General features: G+C 40.7%; 1 protein-coding gene across 1 annotated transcript in view; it reads right to left on the bottom strand.

The window, feature by feature from the left end:
- The window catches only part of NR4A3 (nuclear receptor subfamily 4, group A, member 3), a 36,317-nt gene that overhangs the window by 16,680 nt on the left and 7,311 nt on the right, over positions 1-12,326 (bottom strand). The window contains exons 5-7 of the mRNA XM_014543196.1: positions 12,224-12,323; positions 8,422-8,551; positions 7,796-7,968 (exon numbers count right to left, since the gene is read on the bottom strand). Coding sequence (XP_014398682.1) covers positions 7,796-7,968; positions 8,422-8,551; positions 12,224-12,323 — 403 coding nt within the window. The remainder of the gene's footprint in view (positions 1-7,795; positions 7,969-8,421; positions 8,552-12,223; positions 12,324-12,326) is intronic.

Genomic DNA, 12,326 nt, shown 5'->3' with positions numbered 1-12,326 from the left:
AAGACTAAAGAATGCAAACTTCTTCCTGGGCATGGGACCTAACAGCTCCCTCTTGCACTGACTTCCCTGAAACCATGGCTCACAACTCAATAATCTCTGTGCTTCCAATATTTGCTCACCATCCTCCAGAGCACTTAGCTTTCACCCAGGGTCCCCTGCAGGCCTCTGCCCCTGCTGGGCTCACATTTCACGCATCCTGCACACAGGGAAATGCAGCCCCTGCCTGCCCTGCGTGTGCAGTTTTCCCTGATGAGGCCCAGCAAGCAGAAAAGCCAGCGGGCCTGGCATGCGAGGCTCCAGCCAGACCCTCTGGGCTTCACCTGCAGTGATTCTAGTCCAGTATTCTGGAGCCAAACTGGACCAGTAACTTGGGGGTGAATGGAGGGTCAGCATCCAATGCTGAGGGAAAAGACAAACCAAGTATCCCCTCTACTGAATATAAGACTTAGAGAAACATAACAAAACATTTTAGATTTTTTTCTCTGCCTGGCCTAGCACTTTATAAAAACTTAATCAAGGAATACTGGACCTGGAGTTGGAAGAACCAGATCCCCATTTCTGCTTGTGTGCTCCCCTGCATTACTCTCTCAGGGCCAAACAGGTCTGGGGTTCACCAAAGGAAATTTAGAAATATTTGTTTATTGACCAAACATAGGTCAAATAGAGAAAGACTTTAGAAATGAATCCTAACTTTTTATTCTAGTCTATATGGATAATTGATCCATTAAAAATCTTTAGCTGTAGCCCGTTTGGCTCTGGATAGAGTGGAACTTTTTATTCTAGTCTATATGGATAATTGATCCATCAAAAATCTTTAGCTGTAGCCAGTTTGGCTCTGGATAGAGTGGCCCGGGTTTGATTACTGCCAAGGGCACATGCCTGGGTTGCGGGCTCCATCCCCAGTGGGGGGGTGTGCAGGAGGCAGCCAATCAATGATTCTCTCTCATCATTGATGTTTCCCTCTCCCTTTTTGAAATCAATAAAAAACTATTTTTAAAAATCAGGCTTTACAACTAGTCAAAGATACAGTATTACATTTATTGACATCTAATGGTGATTTCACCAAAGCACCTGGAATGAGAATCTAGAGCTACAAACAACAATGAAAGCTATTTAAACTGAAATGAGTCTACATATTTTATATGGCAATCATGTGGCTACACAGGTCAGATGTGAGGCAGAGCCTAGGCTTAAAATGAATTATTTGAATGGGAGCACCAGCCCTAAAAAAATTAGTGATATGATGCTGTCATAGCAATGTGGAATCTGGCATTTACTCTGTCTCACTTATCAGTCCAGGCTAAACATGTAAAATATCCTAAGAACATTTCATCTCCCCTTACAATGTTACTTTTCCCTGGGTCTTTATATATTTTAGATGTGATCACTCTAGAAGCCAAACTATATATACATATTCTTAGGTTCTTACACTTTAAAAATTGGCAGTGAATATATTTCCCCCCATATTTATTCCTTTCTTATCCATTTAACTCCCCTTAAAACAAAACCAGAAACAAATAAACTGTCTTCCCTGCCCCCCCCGCCCCCCATGGCATCACAGTTATTTGGTTACTTTCTCTTTCCTTCATGAAGGTAGGAGCATTTTTTTGTTTGTTTGTTTTTTAATCCTCACCTGAGGAGTGAGGATATTTTTTCCATTGCTTTTCAGATGGAAGGGAGGAAGGAGGGAGAGAGAAGAGAAACATCGATGTCAGAGAGACACATCGATTGGTTGCCTAGCACACACACACCCCTGGACTAGGGGTGGGGATCAAACCTGCAACCTAGGTATGTGCCCTTGACTTGGAATAGAACCTGTGACCCTCTGGTGTGCAGGACGATGCTCTTACCACTGAGCAATTCTGGCCAGGACAGGAGTGTTTCTTTCTTTCTTTCTTTTTTTTTTTTTGGTTAATCCTCATCCGAGGATGTTTTCCATTGATTTTTATGGAGAGTGGAAGAGAGAGGGAAAGTCAGAGAGAAACATCGATGTGAGAGAAATACACCGATCGGTTGACTCCTGCATAAGCCCTGACCAGGGCCTGGGCCGCAGAGGAGCCTGCAACCAAGGTACGTGCCCCTGACCAGAATCGAACCCAGGACCCTTCGGTCCACAGGCCAACGCTCTATCTACTGAGCCAAACCGGCTAGGGCGCAGGAGTGTTTCTTATTCAATAATGTGTTCATTGCTCTAGAACAGTGCCTGACACCCACGAGTCATTCAATACATATCAATTAAATAAATTAATTGCTTTCTTGAAAATTTATATCTCTGTTGCTCATTCCTTCTCAGCCCAAGAAAAGCTGGAAAATGGGAGATTCAAGATAAAATTGTCCTTATTAAACTATATTGGTGGTTCTCAAATTTTAGTATGCCAATGAATCATCTAAGGTGCTTGTTAAAATATAGATTCCTGCCTGCCTTGTCCCTCCCCCCAATTCTGACACAGTAGGCCTGGGCGTGGCCTGGGAACCTGCATTTTAAGCAAATCCCCTGGCTCTTTCTGAGTGAGGCTGTCTGGGCACCACACTTTGGGAAATGCTGACTGTACCCACAGTGAAATTACAGCAGGCATACCGATCAGGGAATGAGAAGGCTGGAAGGGGTCATGGGAGTGCCCTTAGTCCAATCTCCTCACCATTCAGATGAGGAGACAGGCCCACAGAAGGGCAGGAACTGGCCTGAAATCATCTAATGACTTGGCAATTTGGAGGATCTCTTGAAGAGCCTCTCTCTGCAGAGTTTTCAGGCTGTTTCCTTGGTTAGGTCTAACATGTGTTAGCCATGTTGTTTCTCAAGCTATCTTGGTAACATACTTAAATGCCATTTGCTGGTGCCTGGTATTTTATCTGAGCAATATCTCTTGTTTTGGCGTCTGTTACTACACTAAGTGACACCAATTACCAGAAAACATCGTAGTTTGCTGAAAAAATACTTGAAATGACCAGCTAATGAGGACGTTAAGTTTATTTTCTCGTTCGTAATTATGCAGGCTCTGAAGCCAAGCCCAGTATCTATATATACTTGTATTGCTAAATTAAAAGCAACTGTGGGGTAGAGAATAGCAACATTTCAAGAAGAAACAAATCAAATGTGACATGTTTTGACTGCACTGATATACAATGATCTGAGCTCGGTTTTAAAGGAGAGAAGTTTGGCCCAAAGGAAATGAGGAGGTCCCAGAGCCAGGAACGCTTCGCAAAGCGAGGCGCTCGCTTTCTGGCCTCTGAAACATTAGTTCCCTCTGTGACTTGGAACACAACTCCTCCACCTCCTTTTCCCACAAATGAGGAAAATCACTCACTTACAACCTTAAGGGCGCGAATGGTGGTACAAGAAGATTAGAACACACCTGTCTGGCAAATATCTCCTCGTTTCTCTATTAGCCTGATTCACTGCGCGGAGCTGGTCCCTTTTATAAATTGTTTACATCAAATCAACTGTCTCTGACTCAAACCTGACAGGGCACATTCTTATTAAAAATGTAATAAATTATGAATACACACTACTGCTGTTATCGGCTACTGCTGAAGAGTGAAATTAGGCAGAAACAAATAAAGGCACTCTCATTTTTCACTTCTAAATGGTTTGCTTTTTAAAAAATGAATGGGTATATATTACTATTATTGTAATTTAAAAAAAATTAAATAAAGCTTCTTTAAAAACAAAACAAAACACACACTTAGTTAAATTGCCACTGAGTAGAAGTGGCAGTATGGTGAAATAGAAACATGTATTCAGATACCTTGAATGATGAGATTTGGATCTAGGCCACGCTCTTCCACTGACCTTAGATGAGTCACTTAACCCCCTGGAAGCCTGTATTTACTCCTCTGAAAATATGGGGGTTGGATTAGATGATCTGATCTCAAGGTCACCTCCAGTTATATAAACTTATAAATATAAAACTTTAAGGAGAAGGTATTATGAAAATTGAGTTTCAGTTGATGACATTCTTTTTTTTAATCCTCACCCGAGGTTATGTTTTAGAGAGAGGAAGGGAGAGACAGAGAGAGAAACATCGATCAGTTGCCTCCCATACATATCCGACCGGGTATTGAAACCACAACCTAGGTATGTGCCCTGCCTGGAACTAGAACCCGCAACCTTTTGGTGTATGGGACAATGCTCCTACCAACCAGGGCTGAGTGATATTCTTAAGAAAATCACCCAAACCATAAATTATATCACAGGAAGCTGGGACTTAAGTAGTAGGCACTCAATAAATTAATTTTGCTTCATTCATTTTAGGTTAATTATTTTTAGAACAAAGCACGTTCAATCTTGTTAAGTAACAAGTTATTTAACAACACATATGGAACAAAGCACGTTCAATCTTGTTAAGTAACAAGTTACTTAACAACACATATGTTTATATGTATATGTATATATAATCACTTGCATTTGGGGACAATAAGGTAAACCCCCAGAATCATAAAATCTTAGAAGTGGAGGAACTTAATAAAATCCAAAATGTATATGTATATGTATATGTATATGTATGTGTATATGTACATATAATCACTTGCATTTAGGGACAATAAGTAAACCCCAAGAATCATAAAATCTTAGAATTGGAGGAACTTAATAAAATCCAAAATAAACTCTCTGCTAGTGAGAAATCCTGTTACGTGTTCCCCTTAGTTACTTGTGTGATGATCACACGCCCTTGTCTTCAGAGTGAGCTGAAAGGGGCCCCTTTCTTCCCCCTCTAGATCTGTCCTTGGGAGCAACAGTCCTCTTTGCCACAGAGCAAAAGAGTGACCTAATCCTGCCAAACCTTCTCCCTTCCTACCTATTGCACATGTACTGTCATTTCATCCAATCATCCCTTACAAGTTTCCAGAAACAGTATGTCCACATCTCTCTCAAACTCCAGCTTGGAATTAGCCTCAACCCTGAAGTGTGGTCTGACAGGACAGAGCCCATGTACCACCCCCAACTTGGTCCTGGTACCATACTGCTGCAGCCTAAGGTGATTTAGCATCTCTCTCTTCTACTACATGTCCTCTGTTGGTTCCTAATAAGTGTATACACTCCCAAGATCTTCTTCACATGAACTACTGATGGGCCAAGGCCCTCCCATGTTTTAAAATTCTAAATGCTTAGCTTCACATTTATTTTTGTTAACTTTCTTCGTGATGGTTTCAGCCCATCTTGTTCCAACCTGTCGAAATCACTCTGAATGTTGATACTGACATCCATCATATTAGCGATCCCTCCCAGCTTTCTGTCATCTGCAAATGTGATCAGCATGCCTTCTCTGTCTTCATCCAAGTTTTTGATGAAAATTCACTGTATTTTTTAAAAAGTCTTTTAATTTATTGATTTGGGTCCAATTTTTGATAATTTTGTAAAGCTATCTAAAAGCAGAAGAATCCAAGCTATGAGGCTCAACCTGATTCCAAAACAATGCAATTAAAATAAATATGCTTTACAAAATTGAGCCAGGCCCCAAAGGTAGTATCAGTATAACCTAGACTCTGGCATGGTCAATCTGCTATTTTGGACAAAACTAACAATTAAATTGGATAAATGTTTGTTGATGAAGATGATGACTCTAGTCTAACACACTGAATGGTGCAGAGGCAAGCAAACAAGCTGGATTGATTTTTCCGTGTGGAGACAGTTCCCAGCTGGGACAACTCAAAGAGCTGGGGAGGGTTTGCCACTGAATAACTGAATAGTCCACAAAGACCAATAATTGGATAATTTGGGGCCAAAAAAAATCACTTGTGGAGCCTAAATTCTCTGGATTGACCACCAAAAGTGATTTCAAATATCCTGGAATAATGACAGACTGTGTTATGTAGCCTCAGTGTGGGTAGTATGAAATAGCTTCATAGATCCAGAAAAATTGCATGAGAGGAGAGCAAAGTTTCTCTAGGGAGGAGGTCTTTATTCCAGAATGCTGTTCCAGCACCCTCTCTCACTGAAACCAGAGGTGCAGTAACGCTTGGTATTAGGAGCACAGACTTTGGGGTCCAATACACTTGGCTTCTAATTCTATTTCTGATGCACATTAGCTTTGTGACCTTGGGCAAATCGGTCCTTTAGCCTTTCTCAGTTTTAATCTCATCTGTGAAATAGAGATCATAACACTTACCTTCCTGGTCTTGCTACATGGCACCTGACACGTGAAGTGTTCACACTCAGAACATTCAACAAATGGTAGGGAGGGCACTGTGCTAAAGCTTTGACAAGTATCATCTTATTTAATCTTCACAAATCCCAGGAAGTAGATATTATAATTATTATTCCATAACACCAATGAGGAAGCGGAGTCATTAAAAGGTTTAAGCAGTTGCTTAAGGCCATCCAGCTACTAAACGATGGTGTTGGGATTTTAATCTAGGGACCTGCATGGGTCCAAAGCCTGAGCCCTTAACCACTGCATTATTATGCTAGACTATTTTTTGAGACTTGACTTCAAGAGATGCTACTTGTAATCAGAATAAGAGTCCTCACGCTTTGGTGCTAACGATCTGCCATGCTCCTCCTCTGAAGTCTTGTGATCAGGGGCAGAGAGGAGGCTTCCCAGCCCATAGTGAGGGTAGGGATGAGGGAAGAAGGATCAAAGTGGGTGTACCAATCATAGCACTGCAACCTAATGGGCACACTCACACACTCTTTCCCAGCTGTTCAACCAGAAGTTTGAAATACTGATTAGACCTGGGCAGGGAAATCTGGTAGGAGCTGCCAAGCCAGACCAACCAATTGGGGATCCCTGGACTGGTCTCTCTTTGATTTGTATGCAAACTGTGTTTCTCAGTTTTCTTGTCTTAGAGTGTGGGTAACTATCCCTACAGTTCATGATTCTTTAAGTGGTTAAATGAGACAGTGAACCACAATGTCTAACATGCAGAAATTGCCCAATAATTGTGATCTTTTTTTCTTCCTTCCCATCTTTGGTGAGACTCAGTCTTACTAGAAGTTTGCTTTTCCAAGTCTTTTAAAAAGCCGCCTTAGAGTCATATTTATACATTTGCTTTGAAAATCCTTTCTTGTGGTGGTTCTCTTTGTTATCCAAATTTATGGCAATTTTCAGAATTCAAACTGATGACATTTTACTACATCCATATGAAATAGAAATGTTGAGATATTTTGGTTGACTAAAATAACAATACTGGTAATCACTTATGGTCTTCAAATGTTTTTCTCAACCATCTTTCCTGTGTGGCTGGTGATCAAAACATCCCTCTGAGGTTAAATATTGTAATCATGTCCACTGTAGGGATGAAAAAGCCAAGGGCATGAGCCAGGTGACACAGCTAGGAAGCAGCAGAAGTGATGTTCCATCCCATTCCTCCTGATGTCAAGGCCAGAGCTTGCTCCTCTCTATCAATGGTCTAATCCCTCGAATAAGCAGCAGATCAATCAATGCCAATGCAGTTGGGTAAACTGCTTAAGGATAACTTAAAGCTCACCCAGAAGGTTTGACCACAATATGAAAAAACCAGTAGTCACTTTGTCTAAACCATGAAAGAAATCTGCAAATTGTAATTCACCTGTGCAGATTTTCATTGGCACAACCACCAGGAATCCTGCAACAATGGGTATGACAGATGCAGCACTGTCAAGACCATTTGTTAAGGGATTCAGAGACCCAATAAGGCAAAATTACTTGGTTCAATGGATGCACTGGAATTGCAAAATGAAGTGAGAAATATAGAAAAGGTATGAAAACTGTTTAGCACACTGGCAGGCACAAAGTCAATCAATCAACTCTTATTGCCAGTATCATGAGTAGAGACCCTGATCATTCACTCAAAAGCAGGACATTATAAAACTTACTCTGGAATAATCAAGTTCTCTGGGCGTTGAGTCTGTTAAAGCTCGGACAAGGGCATTCATCATACAGCTTGGAGGAGAAGGTGGAGAGGGCTGAGAAGGTTCCTGCTGTAATGGGCTCTTTGGTTTTGAAGGCAGCCGACCTCTCCTCCCCTTCAGACTATCTGTACGGACAACTGATGGCAAGGGAAAAAGAGAAAGACTGTCTTTAAAGATATTCATGAATAGCCATAAATCACAAAAAGGAATTAAAACAGTTGAGCAATCATTAATGAGACCAACCATTTAAAAGTGGCAATAAGTTTGGAATAATATTCACACAACGATTCAATGAGAGTTGAAACAAGCAGCATAAAAGCCACTCCGTCCTTATATTTGGTAATGAATTAGTCCTAAAAGTCTCCTTCTTAAATAGAACAGAGATGTATGTACACAAGCTCTCTACTGATTTTGAGAAATTAGAATTGAAAAGTAGTCCTCAGCTATTTTTAAATGTAAACATACACTGTAACAACAAAACGTTGGAAGGAAAGGAAAATTCACCATTCTAATGTAAATATTAGCATTTTTTTCCAGTGATATCTGAGAACACATATAAACAAGTTGGATAAAAAGCATTATATTCATACCTTCTTTAACCATCCCAACACTGAGACACTTCTGAAAACGACAGTACTGACATCGGTTTCGACGTCTCTTGTCTACAGGGCAGTTTTTATTTGCCAGGCAAACATATTTTGCATTTTTCTGCACCGTTCTCTGAGAAAATACAATACAGAGATAGTCAACTAATAGTTTCTGGAAAGAGGTAGAACCTGACAAGATGTATTTTAATTACAATGTGAAAAGCGACAGTGCAATTCGTATAATTAGATAAATTTAATTTCCTAACACGCTAGCCTGCAGGAAAAACAATTTTATTAGTGTTAGCTGCTGACAATGAAAATCATCTCAGATTGTTCTGAAGCAAGTCTCAGGAGACATCCAAGTCTGAATGATAAAATCATATCTGAAATTACCAGGTCAACATATCATACCTTGGAGGATTAGATTATCTCCACTTTTAATATCCCTCTGGGAACAATTTTCTACTTGTTCCACTCCCCTGATTATTGCTGACCTTATTAAAATAAAATCAAAATTATCTGGGATGTACTTTGTTGGCTATCACTTTTGTAAGTCAAATATTACAGTAACTGGCTTTGTTTCCCAATAGAGATGAAATCATAAAAAGCAAAAATCAGGATTTGTCTAGTTAAAATATATAGGAAATAATGTTTAAGTGCCCAAAAAATCCCTTAATCAGCCGTTGTAGTTTATCTTTAAAAGGGTAAATGGCCATTTTTTTATATTTAAAATTAAAATCTTAAAATTGGACACTAAAAACCACTATCACATCCAAGAAAGGAATAAAGAAAAACCAAAACAAAAAGAAACGAGAAAGAAAGGAACATGAGAGCCATATATTTTCAATTAAAATTCCCATTGATTGGTTATTTCATAAATGACTATTGACATAGACATCAAAATAGCCACATTGTAAAACATACTTCATAAAACTTGGACTTGGATATAAAATAATGCTGTATTCTTCAGAATCACATGTAATTTAAAAATGGCACGTGGAGAAATAATTGAGCATAATTTTATGCTCCAAATATAAGGGAGGCTTTTTAAAAAACCCCACAAAAAGCACGTGTGCAATTGGATGTGGGTATTTACCACTTAGGGTAAAACCATTCAGAAATTACCTGAATCTATACAATTCCAAATAGAGCAGAAAGTTGAAATTTATTTGATAAGCCTAAAAAAGAAAAGAAATCTGGGTAATTTGGGGTTGGTAATCTATTTCTTGCCCAAAATTCTAGGCTTATTTTCAATCTTTACTTTCAGCAATTCTCAGCCCTCATTTACCAGCATTTACCCTATCATCTTTTAATTTCACTTTAGGAGATCATTTTGCTGACATAAAACTTTAAAAAATCTAACAAAGCCAGATACATTTTCCCTGCGTTTGTAGGTGATGTTAGTTTAAAATGTAAAAATTCCAAAAACACAAACATGCTTCTCAGTTTCCAGCATTTAAATTCTCAGCACTCTTTAAGGGTAGGAAACTGGTGCTTCCTGAATGAAGTTCTCTTCATCGAACATGCAGTCATTTCTAAAACTCTTATTTCTTGCCATTGTCCTCAAGGTTATATGCCAATTTGAGTGCTTGGCGGCATTTTGCTCCAGGTATACATTTTTCCAATAACCTGAAACCTTTCCCACAGTCATGTGCGCCTGCACAGTTTAAGGACAAGGAGAGATCGTTACAGTTCAATCACTGAATTCCATCATTAACTGCATTTCATGTCACATTTTTAAAGAATTCAATTTAATGGTAGAAAGCCACTGGGTAAAACCTGCTCCCATTCCCTTAATTAACAGATCTGTGGGATGGTTCTCTCCCATTCCTACCCCCCGCCCTTTCAAATATAGATTTGTTTTCAAGGGATTGCTGCAGAAAAGGAACCCTGTTGGGGAACACTTAATTGACATTTCTAGACTAGGGATGTATTACCACTCCTGTATTTTGGTCAACTCTCAATTATTCAGGGATGGTTATATTTGAAGTTACTTGCACTTCTCTTAATTGTTTTTCTTCCTTTTCTCCTTTTTGGCTACCTGTTTCACTGCCTTTCAGCATTTCCACTGAAATGATGTAAAAATCAATTTGTGAAAGGAATGCAGTTCCTTGAAAGCAGCCCTGGTAAAGCTTGAGTAGTTAAGACTAAAAAAGGCTAACCTGGGGGCTCTATATTTAAAATATCATAATCCTGTACATGCCTTCGGTATGGCTGCAAAGTCTTTCCATACGCCTTTTCTCACTTTTCTGCAGAATGTAATTAATCACACTCCCAGATCAAAAGTAACCAGCCTTTTCTCACTTTTCTGCAGAATGTAATTAATCACATGATTTCTACTCCCAGATCAAAAGTAACCGTTGCTTGTGGTGAGGATAACCAATACACAAACACGTGCATTTTTACAAATACTTGGTAGTTTTGACTTATAATGAACTATTGTTTTTATATGGCCCTTTAAAGTTTATAAAATGCTTTCATAATTGTTTTATCCCATTTAATTCTCACAGCCCTTCTCTGAATTTTATCCACCTGATAGGGAAACTGAGGCCTAGAAAGAAGTATTATGCCCAATGTCATACAATTGGTAGGTGGCAGATCAAGGCCTCCTATTTGAGTGTTCTCCAAGTCTCGCCTGCTCCCAGATACATCCTGTTTTCCCCCTAAATCCTATTACCCAATCAGCATCCAGCTTCCCCTTTTCCTCCAACCTGCCCAGCATGTAGGCTAGGGAGTGATTATTGTGGGAGACCATTTGTGGGTTTGCAAATGCCTGAGATAATGGCCAGGGGAGTGGGGATTGGGGAAAGTGGCACAGAATTAACTGTCTGAAGAAGCCGGGGAGTCAATAGCAAAAGCAGAGCAGCAAGAGGACAAGGCCTCTTTCCCCTGAGTGTTATAAAGAGCACCGAACTCAAGAGTCACCACGTGCTGATAAATCACTGTTTACAGGCTACCCAAAGCTTCATTTCTCTTGGCTTCAGCTTCCTCATGGGTAACATAGGTGGAGGCTGAAGACCCTCCTGTAGAATTCTCCTTTGGGTCTATGAGATCATGAACAACTTCCACATCTGGCATTGTGTGTGGCTCAGAGGTAAAGTGAATTGGTGAAACCCCAGCTCCTCTCTTCTATGAAGGGAGCTGTCCCAAACTGCATCTCGTCAGTGGCCTGTTCTACAGCTGCAGAGGTGTGAAGGCCATGTGCACTTTGGGGTCATGCAAACGTGAGCTGGCATCCTGTCTCCCTCTCACTCTCTGAGTGTGTGTCCTGGGCAGTTGAATAACCTTTCCAAGTCTCCATCGCCTCATTTATGAAACATGGATAATTAAGATCTACCTTGAAGACATTTAATAAAAACAGCTAGTAAGTGGCCAGAATCCTGTCTCAGGTCTGTCTGATTCAACAGTCCTAGCTCTTACTATGAAGATGACATGAGATACCAATGTCCATGGCCTGGCACACAAACCCTTCTCCTCGGGATGGACAGGGGAGAAATGCAATTAGGTTTCTGCACGTTTGAGATCACAGATCCCTTTGAGAATCTGCTGAGAGCTTCCCCCAGAAAAAATGATCATAAGATAATGCCACGTCAGCTCCTCACATCCATCTGGGGCGGCCTCCTGTAATGGACTTCAAGGTCAGACACCCTGAGGAAATGGACGTGAAGGTGCTAGGCTACAGGAACGCAGAGTTCACCAATTACACCTCTCAAATCGGGAAGGACCCACTTATATGCTCACTGGAGCGGGTGCCTGAGGAGGCTGGCTGCGGAGGGAGGGGCGCCAGGAGGAGGCGTGCGCTCACCTTGAAGAAGCCCTTGCAGCCCTCGCAGGTGCGAACGCCGTAGTGCTGGCAGGCAGCGTTGTCCCCGCACACGGCGCAGGTGCCCTCGCCCGAGGGGGAGCTC

Source organism: Myotis brandtii, unplaced genomic scaffold (genome assembly GCF_000412655.1).
Source record: "Myotis brandtii unplaced genomic scaffold, ASM41265v1 scaffold320, whole genome shotgun sequence".
NCBI classification, from domain to species: domain Eukaryota; kingdom Metazoa; phylum Chordata; class Mammalia; order Chiroptera; family Vespertilionidae; genus Myotis; species Myotis brandtii.
The sequence above is the reverse complement of the archived record's forward strand: the minus strand, read 5'-3'. Positions and strand labels throughout refer to the sequence as shown.